The sequence below is a fragment of the Bolinopsis microptera genome, chromosome 1 (assembly GCF_026151205.1).
Source record: "Bolinopsis microptera isolate Bmic1 chromosome 1, MBARI_Bmic_1.0, whole genome shotgun sequence".
Taxonomy (NCBI): Eukaryota; Metazoa; Ctenophora; class Tentaculata; order Lobata; family Bolinopsidae; genus Bolinopsis; species Bolinopsis microptera.
In genome coordinates, this window is record NC_087072.1 from 17,624,792 (window position 1) to 17,646,610 (window position 21,819).

Sequence of the window (21,819 nt, forward strand, 5' to 3'; positions counted from 1 at the left end):
TTCTAGGAGTGAGGTGAGAAACTAAGCGAGTTAATTTTCCGAGCCACGACTTGAAAAATCGTAATCGACAATTTTGTCTCCTTTTTGCCGTAATTATTGTCTTTGAAAAAATGTCTTTAGTCACAAAAGTACCATTACCGAAGCATAGAGCTGGGGATAATTTTCCAAAAAACGTTCATGCAGATGAAAATTGTTCACAATTTTGAACTAATGATTACTTTTAGATTTATTGTAAAATAGATGATCATGAATCATGATCGTAATAGTTATATGAAGAAGCCATTATTATATATAGTACTAAGAAAATTACTAAGACATTACTGTACAAGTTCGGCTCTTTGTGGGTGACAGATAGTAACGTTACGCTTATGCAAGCACTCGTACATAACCAATAACAACGTCTCGGTTGATGCGGCTAGGGACCATTATTCAACATTTGCTAGATGTGAGTGTGACCACTGACCACGTGCCATACCTTCGTCCCAGACAATTAATAGAACGATTATTTTAAATGAAAGGTTAATTTAATCTATAAAGCAGACCTATGAATGCAATTGACCACTCAAATCATGAAGTTTTACACTTTAATAGTTTCACTTTGGTTTTATTTCATTATTTCTTAATTATTATCTTGAAAGATTTTTTCGAGGAAATTTTAAAAATTAGTTATGTTTTATAATTTCTCTTCATCATCTATCTATGTACTGTAGAGTGTAGTATATTTCCTTCATATATAAGCCCGATCGTTAGCTGAGAACTAGAGTCGTTGTTTACAATTACTGAGATTCGGCAGATCGAGAGACCGGTGCCATCTGATAAGCCGCTCACGCGCTTTACTTAGCTTATAATAACACCTATGACCTTCAAGTGCATTTTAAAGCAATTTGCTCTGCTCTTGAGTATGATAATTATAACCAGTTTTATCGTGTTCAGCATCCTCGAAAACGTAGGGTTACATGATTTTCGCTTCGATATTCATTAACAACAAATCCTTCTATCTTCCAATTTCTGGCCCGGCTGCCTGCTAGGTTTCAGAAGGAGATACCAGAGTCCAAATCAAGATGCTGCAATAATTGGGCAGCTGCTATAATTGGATCCAATTACACGCGATACACTACATTATCTTATGTAAAGCCTGATCAAGTAACTTCAGCTCTGGTGACGTCACAAAATATCCTAGTCGGCATACGACACGTTACGAATGTGATCGCTTGCCCGAGGATTTACGAATCAAGGTCACGCGATAGGATCAGCGGTCACGTGATAGGACTGACTGTCATGATTTGATGATTTGAAACTTTTACAAATAGTACATTATACAATACAGCAAAGAGAATTAAAAATATACGACATTATTATCATGAGGCATTTTGTTGGGTAAAAGTTGTAGTCCATATTGTATAAATACTAAAAGCATGGTTAAATGGTACAAGTTCTGGGGGTATACGTATTACAAGTTTACCTTTGCGTGTGTACTTGTACATTACTATACAAGTACACTATGGGGGATGACCCAACTTTGACCCGATCCCAGGAGTTGATTAAGGAGTTCAACTATGATCAACAGGAAGATGTAGAAGGCTGTGTTGCACGCTGGTCCATTCAGTTAGAAAAATACCTACATATGGACTACCGTGAAATTGACTACGATAGTCGTGAAAAGATCAAGACTAAGGATAAACAGACTCTGTCTGGCTGGATTGTGGATGCAGTGGACCTTGTTCGTCGGCAGAGTAGTCAGATGTATCTCTTGAAGGAGATCATCGAGTGCTTCAAGACGGAAGCACTAGCAGACAAAGAAAAGGTGATCAGACTGCAGGGCCAGCTGCTGATGCAGAAGGACGAACAACTACAGTTGCTTAAGACGTCTGTTGAGGAGACAGTCCAAACAACGGTGGAGTCAGGGATTCAGAACTATAGTGCAGCTGTTCAACAGAACACTGACTTACTGACTTAAGTCGGCTTCTTGGTCCGAGCAACTACAATTCCTCGCCACACGTCGCGGTCAAGCATAACAGATCTTATCTCTTCAACACAGGAAAGGCTGGTGTCCTTCTTTAGCATGTCCAGAAACGTAAGGTGGGGCCTCCCCGGTCTCCTGTATCCATGCTGAGGGTCCCAGAACAGAAGTTGGTTTGCCAGAAGGTCGTCATGCCTGGCTACATGTCCAGCCAGTCTCATTCTTCTGGAGGCTATCATCGCTGATGGCTTGGGGATGTTGCCGTATAAATCACTGTTGTTGATGATTTGTGGCCAACGTATGTTCAAGGCCATCCGGAGCATTCTAGTGTAGCATCCATTGATCCGCTTAGTCATGGATTGGCTTATCGTCCAAGCTTCAGAGCCGTACAGGAGTACGGGCTCAACCGTTGCTCGAAAGACACGGATCTTTAAGTCCCTGCGCATTCCAGACTTCCAGGTTGTCTTTAACTGATGACAGGCCCCCCATGCCTTTGCTTTCCTAACATCAAAGTCCTTCTCCGCACTCATTATTCTGCTTCCAAGGTAGACAAAGTCATCTACTTGCTCTATCTCCTGCCCACTTGCTGCTTTAATGACGGTAGAGTCAGACTCAGAGAGATTGACTCTGATGTACTTCGTCTTACTCTCGTTGAGGTGCAGTCCAACGGAGTTAGCAGCCAGCTCCACACTGAGGAGAAGATCTTGCGCTTGCTCTGCGGTGTCTGTTGTCAGTGCAAGATCGTCAGCAAAGTCGACATCTGTCATCTTAACTGCTGGGTATCTCCTGCTTCTTCTGGGGTTGACAGTGAAGCCCAGATCTTTGCCTCCAAGTGCTGTTGTCATCACATAGTCAATGACAATCACGAAGAGGTAGGGCGCCAGTGTATCTCCCTGCATAACTCCAGCAAGTATAAGGAAAGCTTCAGTCAGACCATCCTCCGTGATGACTCGTGCCATGGTGTCCTTGTACATAGCATCTATCAGCCTAACAATGGGCTCTGGTATCCCATATGCCAGGAGTATCTTCATCAATATACCCCTATGAATGCTATCAAAGGCCTTCTTAAAATCGATGAACAAGAGAAGGGCGGTCAGGTTTTTGTCTCTAGCCCCCTCCAAGATCCTCCTTAGACACAGAATGTGGCTGGTGGTACTGCGTCCCTCCCGAAATCCGTTTTGGTTGATCCTCAGGATTTTCTCCATCGCTGGTTTGATTCTGTTAAGGATCATACGATTCAGGGTCTTACTAACAATGGACGTAAGAGCGATTCCTCTGTAGTTATCCACTTTAGTTAGATTTCCTTTCTTTGGCACAGGCACGATGTTGAGTTGCCGCCATTGATCAGGGATTTTTCCATCAACCAGAGCGCTGTTACAGAACTCTAGAATCAGGTCGTCCATGTCCACTCTTTTGAGAATCTCTGGAGCTATGCCATCATCACCATAGGCCTTACCCTCCTTGATCTGCTTCCTCGCCTCCGCTAACTCCTCCCTGCAAAACAGACCAGTCTCTATATCCTGCTGGGGGTGGATGGTTTGGATAACTATTTCCTGGTCAGGTACAGATGGTGGTTGACCCAGGAGCTTAGTGAAGTGGTCCTTCCAGCTCTTCAATCTCCCCTCAGCACTACCTCCATCAACCAGGCTGCATGGCTTGCTTTTCCTGCCATTTATGTCATTAATAAGGTCCCAACTTTCCTTATTCTTGCACCTGTCAGCAGCATCCTCAGCCCGCCTGATCCGAGAAACAAGAGTCTCCTCCTCAACCTCTTTGTAGCTCACTGCAAGTGCATCCTTACACTCCTTAACTACCTCTCTACTCTCCTCTGTAGGATTCTCATGATATGCGTCTTTGGCCTGAAACAGAGTTCTCCTCCTCTCCGATACCCTAGGATCTTGGGAGGGGTTGTTACGTTGTCTTCTTGGGATGGGCTTAAGCAACTTATGATTGGTTGCTTTCACGGCATCCATAAGCTTTCCGTACTGAATCGTGGGATCGTTCTGCTCACTTGATTCTTCCTCCAGTAGCATAGAGAATCTGTTTTTCACCTCCACAGAATACAAGGCTTGCAACTCCTTATTCTCTTTGAGCAGTCTGTAGTCATATCTTACTACTCTAGGTGCATTCTGGCACTTTCGCAGGCTGAGTTTGACTGAACTAACTACTAGACGGTGGTCCGACCCAAGAGAGTTAAAAGAATTGGAGACAACAGTGTCCTTGACTGAGTTACGCCACTTCTTCCTTATCAGGATGTAATCAATCTGACTCTTGCTCAGGGTTCCGTCAGAGAGATACGTCCATAGTTTACTGGGACGTTTCTGGAATCGGTGGTTAGTTGCCTCAAGGTTTCCCTCCAACAAAGTATCCCTGAGAAGCGATCCGTTTCTGTTGGATACTCGATGCCAGTACCAACCTGAATCCTCCTCATTCAATCTGCTAAGATGGGCGTTAAAATCACCAACAACCATTAGCAGATGATGGGCTGGCACCTCTCCTAATGCAGATCTTAGTCCCTCGTGAAAGTCCTCTGCCTCTTCATTTGATGCTGCTTCAGTGGGACTGTACACCGTTATTACTGTAAGCCGTGGGTTTCCATCAAAGGATATGAGAAAAATTCGCTTCCCAAACGATTTCATGAGACTCACTGCTTTGTAGGCCTGCTTGGTCAGCATAAACCCAACTCCACCAGTAGCAGCTTGTCGGGTGTTTCTCCAAGCAGGTGTGGTCACCAGGTGCACACCCTTCTCAAAACTCTGGATCTTGATCTCCTCCTCATGCACAATCCGGTGCTCTTGTACCCCTAAAACTGCAACTCTACTATCAAGGAAGAGCGATGCTAACTCTATCCTCTTATACTGTTCCCTAACAGTACGAACGTTCAGTGTCCCGATGGACGTTTTCCTACTACACGACACAACGCTGCCACTATTACTGCTCTTCTTTTCCGGTTCTGTACTTATCCTGTTGTGTTGTGTTGGGTACGACAGTACATCATCGCCTGGCCCTCCCAGATTGGGTTTTAAGCCAACCAAGTCATAAAACTGCCGACCCTCCACAAGATTCGTGTTAGGGGCTTTAACCCTAGTGCTGTATAAATTCATCATAGTTGTTTTTCAAATAGCTAAATGACCCCATGGAGTCCCCTCCATGGTGGCAAATGGTCATTTCCCAAAGCCACGCTACCGGAACATTTGGGTTTGAACCGCAGGAACATCAACTTGAGTTGAAATTTTTATCAGACTTTAACCAATCGAACTGTCTGCTCAGGGTAAATGATGTGGTGAATTCTTCTTCTTCTTCTTCTTCTTCTCCGACACTACCCGAAGGTAGCCACTCCTGTCCCTGAGCTAGGGGGGCTAGGGTGTCAGCATAAGCTAAACTTTTGCAGGAGCTAGCCCTCTCCCTGACTGCCCGTTACCCCGGGTATGGGGGGTCATCCTTTCCACCAGAGCGTGGTCCAACCATTTGGGTCGTAGTGGAAAGTCAGAGGATATAATGACCAACACCTCCAGCTGATGCTCCGCACCTCTCTTCTTCAGAGGCTAGGAGTTCGAGAGACAACTGACGTTCCTATCTTGTCTCTCCGGGGGTCAGCTATCTACCCGTCGTCCATCCTGATTCTTGCCTGGAGTTCACCACCATCCATCGTCCAGTATCCAGTCTTCACCACGTGGAGGCATCAGGAGGACTTGTTGCAGAGAGGCTAAGGTCGACTTATTCGACTAGGTACTGACAGGGGGGCACTAGCGGGGTACCTCCGATTCACAGCCCTGGCTTTTATAGTGAGAGCACAGAACTGCTAGTCAGCGGTGATCTTTATGATCACCTACGCATCTACAACCATTGGAAGACCAAAACAACAGAACAGTGCAAGTGGTATAGGTACGGTCTGCAACAGTAAAATCCCGAAGAAGGTGATGAAGAGTGTGGCTGCAGAGGAGGACAGGAGCAAGAACCTGATCGTGTTTGGGCTGAAAGAAGAGGAGGAAGAACAGCTTCCAGCGCTAGTTACCGCAGTTTTGGAGGAGATCGGGGAGAAACCTCACTTCGAAGCGACTAGAGTCGGTTGGAAGAGGCCAGGTAGTACGGCTATCCGACCAGTCAAGATCACCGTCCCAAGCTCAACAGCGGTTCATCAGATTCTGATGAAAACAGGGAGACTGAGGGAGACGCACAAAGATGTATGGATATGTCCAGACAGATCCAGCGAAGAACGAGCAACAAGGAAGCATCTGGTCACTGACCTGAAGAAGAAGAGGGCGGAACAGACTCATCTCGACCACTACATCCGGTACGGGAAGGTATGTAGCCGTGATAAGAAGTCATCATGAGTTACACTCTCGGACACTGATCAGTATATGAAGGAGTGATGATCATTTTAAGAATTTTCAGACGTTATCTGTATTTAAGAGACAACTATATATTTTGAATATTTTATTATTTGATTGTTTCACACTTTTCATATTTCATAATTTTATTACTAGGTGGAGGTGATGTTATTGAGACTTTGGGCGGCCATAAAACTCCTGTTTTGAAAGTTGTCCTCTGTACTTGTTTCACTGACCCACGCTTTATAGCATTTATACATTTCGGCCCATTTTATATGTTTGTTCGACTTGCTGTACATTTGTATATTTGCTATTTTGTAAAAGTTTCAAATCAAATCAGTTGTGACATCAGTTATCCCTTATAACATGGCACAAGTAGCTGCAATTCAGCAATTGATCAGCTCTTTAAATCTCATTCTACATTATGACGAGAGCGTAAAAATAATGCTTCCCTGAATCAGCACAATGAAGGGAACAAGATGCTGTTGGAATTTAATTATTTATCTTCCACCTGTAGTCCCTACGTGTCGATGATATTTAGTATTTTCGTCAGCGTATCTAAATATTTCAACAATATTTATCGAGATCAATATTTCATTTCGATATGAGGCAGAATTTTCTCACGTTCCTTAATAAAAAGGATTCCCCGTTTAGCAAGGGTTCGCGTCCCTCATCCCATCTACGAGTCAAGCAGAGAGATTGTGTTTACTTCTTCCTAGGTCAGTTAAATTCTACTGATGGATTACATCACCAATTAATCGTCACTGATTGGATAAAATGATACGATCTCTCATATTTTACGACTTAAACTGACTCGGATTTTAATTCAAAATGCGACAGAGTGAACGATCAGAAAATTTAAATGAACATGACCACATCAAACGATATTACGAATACCATTTTAATTAAAGATTAAAAAGTCCTAGACGAGATTGTGAACAAAAATTGGACAAAATCCAGGTCCAGCGACGAAATTTAACACTGAAAGGATCCAGAAAGTGAAATACAACTAAAAGAACTGCTTCGGACACTGTAATGTTCATTGTTCATCTGCCTTAGCTCTAAATCTATTTTCTGTATATAGAGCTGCGCTCTACTTTCCTCTATTAGTCTATAGTTCTCATCCATCACGCTTCAGTAACGACGACTCTAACTCTAGCGAACCCGCTGATTTCTCCATACCTCGCCACACACTTAAATATCCCCGCATCTGACCAATCGGGCTTATTGGCCACCTTCACGCTGAACCAATCCTTTTTATCGTTGTAAGCTATAGGTCCGATACTTTGCCAATTAGTTCCTACCAGCTTGTAGAAGGATATGTTTGCTTTGTTCTTTATCTTTATGTTAGTGCTGGTCTGGAATCTGCACTTCACCAGACAGGCTGGTTTTCCTTGATCCTTTACACACCTCACAGTTTCGGCTGCTGCTGTTGCCAGGACAGCAATGTCATCCTTTTCCGTGCAGTAAGTGGATCCAGTTGATTCTGTTTCATATCCCGCTGCACAATCTTTACACATGTTCAAGCCACGTTGGTCGCTGTAAGTATCCTTTGGGCACAAGACACAAACTTCCCCATTGAAGTAATTTCCTGGAGCACAGTCGTTAGCAATGATGTCGCGACAGGAGGAAGAGCCAATCTTGTCTGTCATTTCACCATGAGGACACTCTTGGCACTCCCAAGCTCCTATATCGTCTGAAAAGGTGTTCTTCGGACAGTTGATACACTTCTTACCGTTATGAAACTTACCGGCTTGGCAGTAGTTCAGCTTCGCGCACTCTGTGGAGCCAGTAGATTTTGTTCCCGTTCCACTGGGACACTTCTGGCAGAAAGCCTGGTGAGGTTTGTCAGTGAAGGTGTCCTTGGGACAGGGGGCACACTTGTTCTCCTTCTCGCTGAAGAAGGCTCCTGGCTGGCAGTTGTTCTTCCTGGTGCACCTCGTTGCTCCAGCCTGTTTAGTTTCGTAACCGTGTGGGCATGGTGCACATTCAGTGTTACCTACAGAGTTGTCGAAGGTGTTTCTTGGACAGAGCTGGCAGATGTGGCCGTTGTGGAACTTACCTGGGCCACAGAACGTACTCTTGATGCAAGCTGTGGATCTTGTTGATTTAGTGTAGGTTCCTTTCGGACAGGAGCTGCAAGTTTCTGCGTTGATCGTATTGGAGAAGGTGTTCTTTGGGCAGGCAGTGCACTTGCTCTTACCATTGACAAACGTACCAGCAGGGCACGTTTGATTGGGAATACATTGAGTAGATCCAGTTCCTTGGGTATGTGTCCCTGAAGGACAGTGAGTGCAGGCAGTGTTCCCAGCTCCATTTGTAAAGGTGTTCACTGGACAGTGAACACACGCCCCATTGTTTGTGTTCATGTAGGTCCCAGCAGAGCAATTGTTGATGAAGTAGCAGGATGATGCTCCAGCTTTGCTTGTGGTTCCTGGTGGGCAGCTCTGGCAGTGTCGTGCTCCAATTTCCGGGTTGAAGGTACCCGCACTACATTTCTTGCAGTTGGACCCTTCTCCTGAGGGTATCTTTCCCTTAGGACACTCCACTGCCCATCTCCAGAAGATGAACTCGAAGAACTGGCCACTGTTCGTAGTAATGGAGGTTTGACAACGGTATGGGTGGGCTCGTCCACTGCTATAGATGTGCAGACAGTATCGGTGGTCGGTGTAAAACTCTATTTGTTGGTAAATTCCATTGTACACCTGACCTGAACGATGATCACGTAGTAAATTTATGATACACAATTAATTAACAAGAGTGATTCAAATATTATAAGAATGATAATAAAGTAATGAATGAAATTCAATGACAAACAATTGCTAAAAATCCCGAAAATACTCACCGTTTTTTATGATGAATTTCTGTTCATGCGATCCAGTGCACCGGGTTATGTAGAGCTGACTATTTCCACTTTTAGTAACACACCCTTTCCCGCCTGTACTCTCCGGATATTTCCAGTTCTGAATCTCTCCGGTACTAGAAACGTATCTAAACTTCTCACCCTCGTCTGAGTCGTGACAGATCCTGGTTTGTAACTTCAGGTACACGGTCTCCACAGCAAGACACAGTCCGGTGGATCTGAGTTTGAGAGTTCCCCAGTTACCGGCAGCCAGGTCGGGGTCATGTACTGGGTTCAGTGGCGGACCTGTGATAAGAACAGGCTTTACGCAAGGTTTGCTACGTTTGTTAGTTCCCAAACGTGAAAATGGGCGAAAGCTCTAAGTCTATAGCGTCCATCGGATAAAATTATATCATGATACTTCTTAACTTAAATCATATTGTTATGGATAATATGTTAGCTAAATTCTTTAATAATAATTATACTAAGTTAACTTACCATTGTAATTGGACCTCACGTAGAAGTTCATCCACTGTTCAGAGCTAGTCGAGTAGGACTGACAATCGTATAACAGAGCGTAGGGGTTGTAAGAGGCACTCCTCACATAACTACCATAGAACTCCACGCAGTACCGCTGATCAGCCTCGGTCACAAACTGCACAGCTGCACCTGCGAACTCGTCTCGGAGTAGGAACTTAAAGTGGTCGGTTCCCTTGCAGGGTACAATAAACAGACGAGAGTTACGAGTGAGTGATTGTGCAGCTAGACAGTAAGGTTTTCCGTAGGTCCTTGTGAGACCCCTGTGCTGTAGTTGGTGGGTGTTGGTGTCGTACCTGGAAATTATAGAGATATACATTCTACAAACTGTTGATTAGAGTAAAAAAACAGAACGCAGAATTTCTACAGCTGACATTTCCTTGTTATAAGATAGTTAAAATCCATGCACCAAGTAAAAACTATCACGTTTTTTACAAATAGCTTACCTCCACTCCATTTGATCGGTTTCAAATGAAACATCAGGATGACATCTACCAGTGAACAAGAGATTTTCCTTGTATTTGGAAACGTACTGGATGTCATAACACTTAGACGGGTTGACCATGTAGGTTACATGCCCCCAGTTCCCGCTCCTAAGTGCGGCAGCAGACGTGCAATACGCCACAGGCAATAGAATAACGCATATCAAACAAAACTTCAGCATCATATCTGTTGCATAAACAGCTTCTCCTAAAAGAATGAACCAAAACTCTTGCTTCAAATCTTTCTGAAGGTAGGACTAAGAGGTATGTGTTTCTCGGTTTGGGTAGTTACCCGTTATCACATGTGATGATCAATCACATGAGGTCTGTTTTACAAAGTTAGGGAGTTTCTCGAAGTTATTTGGATAGTTCCTGAAACTTGATATGAATTATGAATTGTTCACATTGACTATCTCATCAAACCACTGCAAGATTCAATTTATTTTTAAAGCCTTTCTTCAAATATTAGACTTAAACTTTTTGCTGAAAGGGTATAGTTTATTATATAGACTATAAACTTTCCTACAATTTTTATTTTCCGAAATAACTTACAAACAAAAGTATGAGCACTTAATCCTCAATTTTGATCTTCGATGTTGCTAAATCTTAACGAGCGTGCTAAATCACTTTACAGTCGATCTTCAAGATTGTTCTAAAAGGGCCCCCGACCGTTGAAACCAACTTCAATCGATGTATTTTCGGACGCTGATTCCGTATCACCCCCCCCCCCCCGGCCCCCCCCCCCCCGCCCCCCCCCCCCCCCCCCCCCCCCCCCCCCCCCCCCCCCCCCCCCATGACATAGGGTTAAAATGCTCCCCTGACGAGATATTGGCGAAAAACTGTCTTGATCACGTGATATGACCGTGAAAGGAAGTTAGTCTAATTTCTCGTTGGCGTTGGGGTTTCAGCATATGCTTTTGTTAAGGAGTTGGTTAGGTTAGAGTTGGGATCAGATTATAGGGTTAGAGTTTCGAATAGTTTTTCAGGACCAGCTAGAGAACGAGTTGAAAAAGTCACGTGACAGTCGAGTGTAGAGTGATTAATCAAAATCTTTAGGTTGTTCAGTCGGCAATAGCTAAAAATAACCGGTCCATAAGCGTTAAGATTTTTGTAGCCTGAGCAGTGTAGCTGCACAACGTCTCAGCAAACCTTACCGGCTGAGTGTGACTATGTACTAGAGTTGATAGCGTCTTCATAGCAAGTTCATGTTGATCGCGCGCTTAAGTTTACTGATTGCACCCTGGCGCATTCCAAGCTTCAATTGACACAATTTAGTCAATTAAAGGGCAAAAATATGTAATTGTATTGCTCTCCTGGCGAGATATCAGCAAAAACTGTTTTTATCACGTGACCATATAATGAAGTTGGTCTAATTTCTCGTTAGGATTAGGGATTGAGTTAAGGTTAAGTTAGAGTTGGGATCAAATTAGACTTAGAGGGTTAATGTTTAAAATTGTCATTTACTTTCAGGGCCACCCGGCCCAGAGAACGAGTTAAAAAAGTCACGTGACAGTCGAGTGTAGAGTTAAAATTGTAATTAATCACTCTACACTCGACTGTCACGTGACTTTTTTAACACGTTCTCACGGCCGGTGGCCCTGATCAGTGGCTATTCAAAACCCTAATACATAATATTTGACTATTATTCCAACCCTAATAGTAATATAACCCAATCCCAACAAAAGCATATGCTTAGGAGGTGCACGATAAAAATAAACTTGCTCGATAAAAATAAACTTGCTCGGATTAAATAAACTTGCTCGGATTAGATCGGATATTCAAAATATTTGTACCATATCCTCATGTATAACTCTAGTTGCTGGGGAATGCCTAAATCGTACTGGAACAAACTAAATACATGTCACCGTAACCACCTCAGAAAGATCATGAATGTCAACTGGCCACGCAGTATGATGTCCAAAGATACCCTCTACAAACAGAGTAACTCTACCCCTATGTCTGAGCGTGCTGAGTTATCTAGGTGGAAGATGCTAGGACACATACTGAGGAGTGATGAAAGATCACCAGCTCAAGCTGCGCTGTGTTTTGCTGTCGAGATGTGTAATGAAGTTGGTAGACTCGGGGCTCACAGACGTAACCTCCTACACCACCTGAGGGTTGACCTCTGGAAGCGTTTCATCTTGCTGGAGTCGTATGATGATATTCTCCATTTGAGAGAACTTGCTAGTGACCGTGGTTATTGGAGTAAATTGTTTAACTTTATACTTGAGTACAAGTCAATTTGATTATTGGGACATATAATTTTACAAAGGATCACGTTTCGGTTCTAAATTATTTTAGGATTGTTGACATTTGTAAGATTGACATGTTTGATAATAATTGTTCATGTTTTCTAGAGAGTTTGAGAATTTTCACAATACCAAATCACAGTGCTGGCAAGCACGAGCGGTGTCTTTATTGGGGGAATACTATGTACCCCCTTTACTATTGCACCCCCTTTACTATTATAACCCCTTTACACCCCCTTTGGTAGTACACGTTGGAAGCCTCTTTCGTGCACGCGAAGCGTGCACTCCGGCCGCCTCCGGCAGGAGTTTTTCAGGCATTAAGACTTATCGGAAGTCGTTCAGCAGATTTATTTTCAGTTCAAAACATTCTAATTTGATGTCAAAGATGACAGGAATAAAAAATAGTTATGTTGAGATTTTTAAGAAATTTGCATAAAATACTCGCCAGCACTGTTATACGAAATTCGGTAAAAACCCAAAATCGCCATATTCAAGTGCCTTAAAAACTATGTTAAAATTGAGTTAGAGATCTGAAATTTTTCAGGGCGTCTAGACGTTGACCAAATCGACTGTAAAAAAGTTTCAAGTTTCAGGAGCATCGGAAAATGGGTTTTCTAGAACCCCTGTTTTACGACAGATTGTCGTGATATATACATACATTCAGGGATAGACGCTTTGCCAGTCAATTATAGGCTATATTCAGGTGTCCGTAGATTCAGAAGCTTTAAAGATGCAGCCATTTCGGACCACAGGTCTTGAAGATAATTGTTTAGACTTTAGTTTACATTATGTTAAAAAGTAATTCAACGTCATCATCACCACTTGATGACGTCATCAAGTTAACCATTTTTAAAACTTGATTTTTCATAAAGTAATCATTTTTCAAATCGATTTTACGCCATTAATAAGTAATTTTATTCAAAATTTGAGGACATTTTCACCTTAGATAATTGTTTAAGCATTCTGAAAATCTACCGGAAAATTTTCCTACCTTGCTCCTTCATAAAGATATTCGCTATTGAAGTTAGTGCTTTTTTGAAGAATAATTTTTAAAAACGCTAATTTTACGTTCTAGTATTCTCTGGTGTTGCACCATCCCTTGGGTTGTGGAGCTCAATTTTGCTTTCTAAAGGTCTAAATTGTGTCATAGGCTAGTTTAAAGTTAAAAATCGAAAAGTTGTACACGTGGGGCCACGCCCAAATTGATAGAAAATTGCTAAAATCACTAATAATTGTTGTTTTCACCAATTTCCGTCAACTTTGGAGTGCCGTTGTGATTACATTATACAGGGTGGGCCAAAAGTCAGTGTGCAAACGTTGGCCTTAATAGCTCAGTCACTGAGTGCCCAATTGAAATACTTCCTTCTGGTATGACTAAGTACCACCACTGGTTCGAGGAATTTGTCAACTCGAAAAATATTCGCGTTCATTTTTTTCAAATGGAGGTTCATTTTCACATTTATTTGAAAGTTTGGATAGTCGGATCAAGCTAAATGTTATTGAATTGTGTTTGGCCATTCGAATTACGTTTGCCCTGAAAGAATTAGAACTGTAGCTTCTCAGATGACCGAGATATGAAGCATAACGAGTTTATTCATTACGTGTGATCAGGTGATTGGTTTACCTAATCACGTGATAAGGTGACCCCGTTAACTACCCCGTTAAACATTATGGGAATTGTTAAGGGTGCCCAATTAAGGTGTCGTGTCACGGTGTCACATAATCACCCAGTCAATTTTGTTAACGAGATACACAAAATGCTTGATAACTTCGTTATTTCTAATCCGTTTTGCCTCATGTTTTCAGATCATATGCAACATTTGATAATCTACCGTCTCTAAAAAATTAGGCGTTCAGCATGTTCAGAGAAAACAATATAGGTGTTTTAATATTGAATGGGCGTGGTCTAAAATATTCGAATTTTCAAATTTTGACGACGGAATCCTCGAACCAGTAAGTACAGTATGCCATCTGCAAAGCAACAGCCCCCTCAAATATAAAACACGGCGGAGGTATAAGACCCAACGTTTGCACACTGACTTTTGGCCCACCCTGTAGTTTTTCTTGAAATACTTTGAAACTTTTCATGCTTATCAAACTATATATAAACCACCATCATGCAAAAATTTACGTTGATTCAATATTGGATGCGCACGCAACTTCCGCTCAAGGTTTGCACGTGCGAAAGGTTAAAATTTTGCTCATTCGTGATTTTGAACAAATTCTGCTTTGCCACGACAGTTCAATGTCATTATATATGAATTTAATGCCAACTTGAATGAGTATAAAGTTGCATATTCAGTCAGTGATCGACCGATATGCTTACCTAAACACTAGGAAATTTTTTTAAAGGAAAAATTTCGAAATCGTTGAAATAACCTCCTTATTAATATTAATGAAGTTATGAGTTTACATTTCGGCTTTGTAAAGTACCCTGACATTATAATCAAAAAGAGATGATATTTGACCAAAACCCATAATCATGGGTAGAGTGGACCGCTGCCAGTGTCTCTCTTTTCCAAACAAAAGGCAATGATATCAATTTGAATGACCGTCATCAACTGCAAAATGATACCGAGAATGAAATCGGTCGCTCGCTTTTCCCATTCATTTACAATTGAAATAGATTACATGTTATAAATCGAAACTTATTACAATTCGTAAGCCATGAATGAGTGGGAAAAGCGAGCGACCGATTTCATTCTCGGTATCATTTTGCAGTTGATGACGGTCATTCAAATTGATATCATTGCCTTTTGTTTGGAAAAGAGAGACACTGGCAGCGGTCCACTCTACCCATGATTATGGGTTTTGGTCAAATTTGTTATACCTTTTTGGAATGATTAATGAATTTTGCCTAGCTGCCATATTTAATGACGCGCGGCTTTTAGAGCTTCAGTGTTCAGTAAGTGTAAAAGTCGTGTAATTTGACGAAATTTGTTGATTTTTATCGTATTATTTTGTCATATGACATATCTTTTGTAGGTTTACAACCTACCAGGACGCGCGCCGAGTTGGACTCGTCGACGGTCCTAATATCAAATATACGGAACAAATATTTTACGAGTATCACCCGTTAATTATTAAATATATCTTCGGTTCCTAAAATGAGATCATTTTGAAAATTTGTATAAACTTTCCAATAGGACTGTCAAAAGTGTTCAAAAAATTTGGTGGATGTGATGTCCGAGTTTATAAAGTGATGAAAATAGGACAAAAAAGTAAAAACGTTGCTTTATGCTTTGAGCTGTAATATAAAACATATAATGTCTAATTATACACATAATGTCTAAATATAAATAATTGAATATCAAATATGCCTCAAATTTTTCGGACAGCTTTTTTGTAAGTTTATTAGTAAACTTACTAATTTTTATTAAAATTGGATTTAATTGAGGGATCAAGGTTAAGCTTAATTGTTAATGCAATGCTTAATGTGCATTATGCATTTGTTTGAAGAAATTTGTGCCATGCCGGCCGAAATTAGCGCTAAAACACCATTCTACTAAACTGTTTACAGTCGGCACGCGTGTTAACGGGTGATACTCGTAAAATATCTGTTCCATATATTGGAACATGGAAGTCCAACTCGGCACGCGTTCTGGTAGGTTGTAAACCTACAACACGCGTGGCTCACTGTCGATTGCACATTACCTAGATTTAGCACGCTTGCACATGTCTCACGTTACGTAGCTGGGGACCTCAGGCTATCATGTTCATAAACCGAATAGAGAATAGGCGGAATGACAGGCTGAGCGCGGCCCAGTAAGTCTCACGGCGCGATTTTCATTTCACGATCTGGTGCACTTGTGCAGCTGCAGTGCGCGCAGCGAGCACAACGTGGAGACATCAATGACGGATGATACTGATCGTCTAAATTTCTTCTCGAAATATTAGTCACCAACTATTAAAAACGATCGAACAACTTTGAAAACGAAGCTTCGAAATCAAAAGTAGTCCATTGACAATACACTTAATTGTTGTTCATTGTTAATGAACTAGCCCGGCGCGCTATTTTTATTCGTAGCACTTGCCTCGGGCCATAATATTTCGAGAATTAAGATAGTGGCGCGCGCTACTTCGAAGAAATTTTGTAGACGAGTAACATCCGGCCGTCAAACTTAATTGACGATGTCAATCCTTCGCAGCTTAGCGAAGCCCAATGGTGCATCTCGCCGATCTAATGAGAAGCATTATTGAATGCGCGGTGCAGCTCCCTGTGAAATATATACTGCATCGCACTACAATCATCGCATTTTATTGTTTATGAAAAATACATATTAAATATTTTTCCACCAACATCAATAATTTATCAACTACAATTTAACTTAACATTATGATTAATTGACGATGTCAATTCTTCGTAGCTCAGCGAGGCCCAGTCTATACTAGTAGTGCATCTTGCCGATCAACTGTCAGGGGCGCTTTTATGTTTTAGAAAAATCTCGAAGATCGGGTGTAAAGTGATTTAGCACGCTCGAGAACATTATCGTATTATAATTTTAAAATCTTTTCATTGTCCACACTTTCTTGTGGAATACAAATTTTGAAGTTTATAAATTACTTTTTTTGCCACATTAGGATAAAACCAAAGGTATTGATTATATTTATTTTCATTATTAACATAACTGGTTCTCTCAAACATTCTAAAATGTAAAAATAAAATATAATAAACCATTTAAAATACTTTTATATTTTACATTTTAGAAATCATATCTTTCTTTAACGGGTAATACTCTTAAAATAGTTGTTCCAAATCACAAATATTCCAAATAAAGACTGTCGACGAGTCCAACTCGTTCCGTGTCTTGGTAGGTTACAAATCTACAAATCTTTCTTAAATATTTTTAAATTTTAAAGCTTAAAACATGAAAAGATTTTTGATGTTCGGAGGGGGTTCATTTTAGTTAGGAATATATGAATTACTCGCCCCGGAAGAAACGACTTGCTGAACGCTGTGATGCTTGCCCCACACAGTACAACTGCTCGGCCATTTCGTGTTAAATGTCATGAGAAATGCCTTATGAAATGATATGAGGATCGCAACGTGAGATAAGAAACGACTTGTGGAGATTCTTTATTTTATTTACATTCTTACTTATCTATTTAATTGCTTGAAACAAGACTAAGAGCGGATCTGCACATTGTCAAATTGGGGATTTCCAATCTACAGCTGTACGGAAGAGTACCCACCTCTAATCAATCTCATAAACAACCCCCAAACTTCCATAAGCCGCAACTGGATTCCACAATTGGGCACAATACTCAAGATAAGACCTTATTAAAGCTTTATAGATAGCAACCATAACAACTTTTTCGCTTATTACTAAATTCCTTACAATCCAAAAAATCATATGATTTACCTTAGAAATGCATACTTTGATCTTACTTACCTTTACTTTTACTTCTAAAGCAGGGAGCTATGGATAATAACCCCAACTCTTTTTCCTTTGCGGATACTTAGTTCTACACCATTTACCTTATGATTTAAATTAGGATTGTTGTTAAAATGAATATGTACTACTTTGCACTTGACAGGATTAAAATTGACTATTATAATTGACTATTAGAACAAGTGACTGGACTTTTCATATCACATATAAAGATAAGGTTATATTAGAATAAACAACTATTGCCTGACAAAATGACCTAACGCAATGTTGCCATGGCAATGTTGGCAACAGCCTCGTTAGAGGTGCCATGAATGAAAAACAGCCACTAAGCTAGAAGTATCTGCCAGAGCAGGCAAAGCAGAGCACCGTTGGGGGGGGGGGGGGGGGTGGTCTAGAGGCAGAGCCCATTGGAAAATTTACCCCTCAGAAAAATTTGGAGAAATTTGAAGCATTTTCCATATTATTCAGTATCCTGACTCATACAAAATTATTCCTAGAGATACACAAATTACAAACCTATATTTGGAAGTGTAAGGAATTCTTCGTCAAGTCTCAAGAATTCAGAAGATCTTTGACAATTGACATAATATGTTAGCTTTTTAGGAAATATTCTCAGGGCAGGCAAGGCTTTTGTCAGGAGAGGCTTCACCTGCCCTGCCTCATTGCTGGCTACATGGATGGGGAAATTTCTTTCCAGCTGTTCTTAACAGATCTCTTATTTAGATAATATACTAATAAAGTTAGTTTGCTGATTCATGATCTATGCAGTGGCGTAACGAAGGGCCCTGCTGACCCCGCTGTGCAGGGGGGCGCCGTCTAAGGGGGGCGCCAAATCGTCGTTTGAATGTGGGACAATTTCGAAAACTTAACTAAAGTACTAGCAAAACTGTGCGTTTTGCTCTAGATACACACTTTTTTAGAGATTTTTACCGGCGTATCTTCTAAAATCACCTAATTTGTTCAATTTTAGGGAGGGGCACCAAAAGGGGAGGGGGCGCCAACAGGGGGGCGCCTTTTCGGCAGGGGGGCGCCAACAGGCAACGTTACGCCACTGGATCTATGATGGTGCAGTAGCTATAGTTGGTATCTTAGGTACGATCAAATTATTATATTAAGCTTGAAGTAACACCAGATCTAATCAGTAGGAGTGTTATATATCTGAATTTGGCACTAGATGTGTCATGAGTGAAGCTCATCAGATCCTGAGAAGAGAACTCAAAGAAATTTGGAAAGGTATAAACTCGAAATAATTTAACGTTTTAACCATGAACCACACACTTTAGTTAATGTTTTTAATATGATCAATGCTTGGTTGATAGTTGTTGTATCGACAGTTAGACATCCTTCCCAAATATTCCGTTCTAACTAGATCACTGTTGCCTCTGTCAAATTTTTAAAACTGTGTTTCAGGGTTACCTATCAATTATAAGACATGTTCAAAAGTATTAAAGCGTGATTCTGTGTTCTGCGATTACTTCAATGCCTTCCTCTCACTTCCAGTAAGTGTTTATCGAATTTGTTTATGATAAAAGCTTCGAATTTAGATAATGTAGTTTGTTTTTTAAACTCGTCAACAAGTAACCTAACTGACTCTGAACCAGGCATTTGCTCGACCTCTGTACTATGACAGAAAAACAGAGAGTCTCCTGGAAGTGTATAGAGATTGTAAGGTTCCCGTAGTCGGTATCACTATACAAGCTCCCGTTCCTGTTGGAGAGGTTCAGGAGCTCCTCTTGGTCTGGCTACTCAAGTACAGACTACCACTATTCCTCAGGTTACTGGCCGAACTGTTTTATTTCGTATTTTTTCCATCGCCTTAAAAAGGCAATAGATGGTTAGAAGTGGTAGGAATTGAGGACGGGTATAGTGGGTAGGTATGTTTTTCGTGTCACGTGAGTCATGAATTGTGTCACAAAGGAAAACATGCATTACCCTCCGCATAACCATTTAAATGCATCTTCTCTGCGCGCGGAGCAGTAATGGTGTCATCTCCACGGTTACCCTCCGCACACGTTTGCACGATTCGACGATTGTATTACACTTTCAAATGCGCGGCGCCAAGCTGACTAAAGTTTTCATAACAGTTACGGTCATAGGTCAGCGTACGTATGTAATTACAATAATTTATTCTGTTGTTTTAAATGGATTTTAATATAAACAATGTTGATCATTGATGCGCTACAAGTACAAGTATAACGCATTATATTAACACACTAATTTCACGTTTTGTTGTGAGTTATTGGTGCAACAACCGACTTGGCTCCCGATAATGCTATTAGAAATTAGAAATTAGAAAGGTCATTGCAAAATTACATGTGTCAAAACTCAGATCCCAATCAGTTAAATGAAGATTATTAATAATCCGTTATATTGTTGAACGAGCGTGCTTAATGATAATCACTTTACAGTCGATCTTCGAGATTGTTCTAAAATTGGAATTAATATATCACATAATAGGTTAGGGTTTCGAATAGTCGTTCAGGGCCAGCTAGAGAACGAGTTGAAAAAGTTACGTGACAGTCGAGTGCAGAGTAATTAATCATAATGATCATCCTTTGTTGAACAAATTATGATGCTGATATTATGGGCTCTTACTAAATCGCTCGCCCAAAAATTTCACGTGACTTTGGTTTTTTTTGGTTGTACAAAACGGTTTTAGTAGGAGCGGATATTATGTTGAACATGATTGTCGAGCGATTAATTTGTTATACGAAATGGACCGTAAATATTATTATGAGTTACATTATGATTACCTAATACGGATTTCACGACTACCATTTTATTCAATCTAACAACTTATGTAGACTTGTAAACAACCATTCCTTCACATGGCTTTTGTAAATTGTAATTTTAAATTTTAAAAGGCAATGCCTACGAGTACGGTCGATGGAAATCTAGCGTCCGCTAACCGGCGCAATTCTTGTTGTTATTTCTTACAATCTGAAATGCTTTAGTGCAGAGTGTTCCTAATTAACAGGAAGTAACAGAACTACTTGCAGGACGACTCTATATGTTGAATATCAGCTATGTAAGCAGTTGTTACGAGTGAGCGGGGCAGTTCCAGACCGACCGGATAGTGACGAGGAACTGACAGAGAGTGAGACGGAGGAGGGTAGTGAGTCCGAGATAGTTATCAAGGTGAGTCCGAGGTAGTCGTCAAGGTGAGTCCGGGATAGTTGTCAAGGTGAGTCCGAGATAGTTGTCAAGGTGAGTCCGAGATAGTCGTCAAGGTGAGTCCGAGATAGTCGTCAAGGTGAGTCCGAGATAGTCGTCAAGGTGAGTCCGAGATAGTCGTCAAGGTGAGTCCGAGATAGTCGTCAAGGTGAGTCCGAGATAGTCGTCAAGGTGAGTCCGAGATAGTCGTCAAGGTGAGTCCGAGATAGTCGTCAAGGTGAGTTCGAGATAGTCGTCAAGGTGAGTCCGAGATAGTCGTCAAGGTGAGTCCGAGATAGTTGTCAAGGTGAGTCCGAGATAGTCGTCAAGGTGAGTTCGAGATAGTCGACTATTTAGAGTATATTTCTGATTCATTTGCAACATAGTTTTATGGAATTTGAGGAATTAGGATACATTGTTAATGTACTAATTACTAACAACTCCATGTTGCTCTCCAGGAGAGACATGTGCTAGATATAGCTGGACTAGACCGCAGTTCACAGATGAGTACTGCGGAGGGGCTCTCAACTCCTCTAATAGAGGTCCCTCAGTCTCCCGCTCCTAGTAGCACTGTACACACACCAATATTGGAGGACAGTGATCACATCACTCACACTCCGCACTCAATCGACCAAGACAGGTACTTACAGCTCGTGTTATCATTATAGGTGAAAATGTTAATTATCATTAGACATTCTTATCTGTATAGCATTTTAAAGCATTATTTCATTGTTTTTATAACCCTAACTGAACTAGGTTGAAAAGGATCCCAGCCCTATTAAAGGATTTACTTGTGTCAGGGTAATAATATGTGAACATTGTACTGCTGCGTGAGGGGTCTTGCTGTGAAATGTGTCCATCTCACTGACGCC

The 21,819-nt window shown here is 41.2% G+C and overlaps 3 protein-coding genes across 4 annotated transcripts in view; 1 reads left to right on the top strand and 2 right to left on the bottom strand.

The window, feature by feature from the left end:
• Positions 1–1,953: 1,953 nt before the first annotated feature.
• On the bottom strand, positions 1,954–5,064 carry LOC134821567 (uncharacterized). Its single transcript, XM_063832302.1, has one exon. The coding sequence runs from the start codon at positions 5,062–5,064 to the stop codon at positions 1,954–1,956; it is 3,111 nt and encodes a 1,036-aa protein (XP_063688372.1).
• A 2,046-nt stretch (positions 5,065–7,110) lies between these two features.
• Positions 7,111–10,393, bottom strand: LOC134818383 (proprotein convertase subtilisin/kexin type 5-like). The gene is made up of 4 exons (XM_063827913.1): positions 10,117–10,393; positions 9,632–9,966; positions 9,137–9,439; positions 7,111–9,001 (listed from the first exon to the last, which is right to left on the bottom strand). Exons 1-4 carry the CDS (start codon positions 10,335–10,337, stop codon positions 7,419–7,421), a joined length of 2,442 nt encoding a protein of 813 aa, XP_063683983.1. The 5' UTR covers positions 10,338–10,393; the 3' UTR covers positions 7,111–7,418.
• Positions 10,394–18,940: 8,547 nt separating this feature from the next.
• The window catches only part of LOC134816677 (uncharacterized), a 41,777-nt gene continuing 38,898 nt past the window's right edge, over positions 18,941–21,819 (top strand). For both annotated transcript variants that reach the window (XM_063825634.1, XM_063825642.1), the window contains exons 1-5: positions 18,941–19,027; positions 19,205–19,293; positions 19,396–19,568; positions 20,794–20,932; positions 21,406–21,587. In XM_063825634.1, coding sequence (XP_063681704.1) covers positions 18,976–19,027; positions 19,205–19,293; positions 19,396–19,568; positions 20,794–20,932; positions 21,406–21,587 — 635 coding nt within the window. In that variant the 5' untranslated portion in view covers positions 18,941–18,975. The remainder of the gene's footprint in view (positions 19,028–19,204; positions 19,294–19,395; positions 19,569–20,793; positions 20,933–21,405; positions 21,588–21,819) is intronic.

Coding starts and splice junctions, on each gene's coding strand:
- LOC134821567 (XM_063832302.1), bottom strand. CDS start 5,064: ATGAATTTATACAGCACTAGGGTTAAAGCCCCTAACACGAATCTTGTG.
- LOC134818383 (XM_063827913.1), bottom strand. CDS start 10,337: ATGATGCTGAAGTTTTGTTTGATATGCGTTATTCTATTGCCTGTGGCG. Junction 9,967..10,116: donor ACCGATCAAATGGAGTGGAG/GTAAGCTATTTG, acceptor TATAATTTCCAG/GTACGACACCAACACCCACC. Junction 9,440..9,631: donor CGTGAGGTCCAATTACAATG/GTAAGTTAACTT, acceptor TTCTTATCACAG/GTCCGCCACTGAACCCAGTA.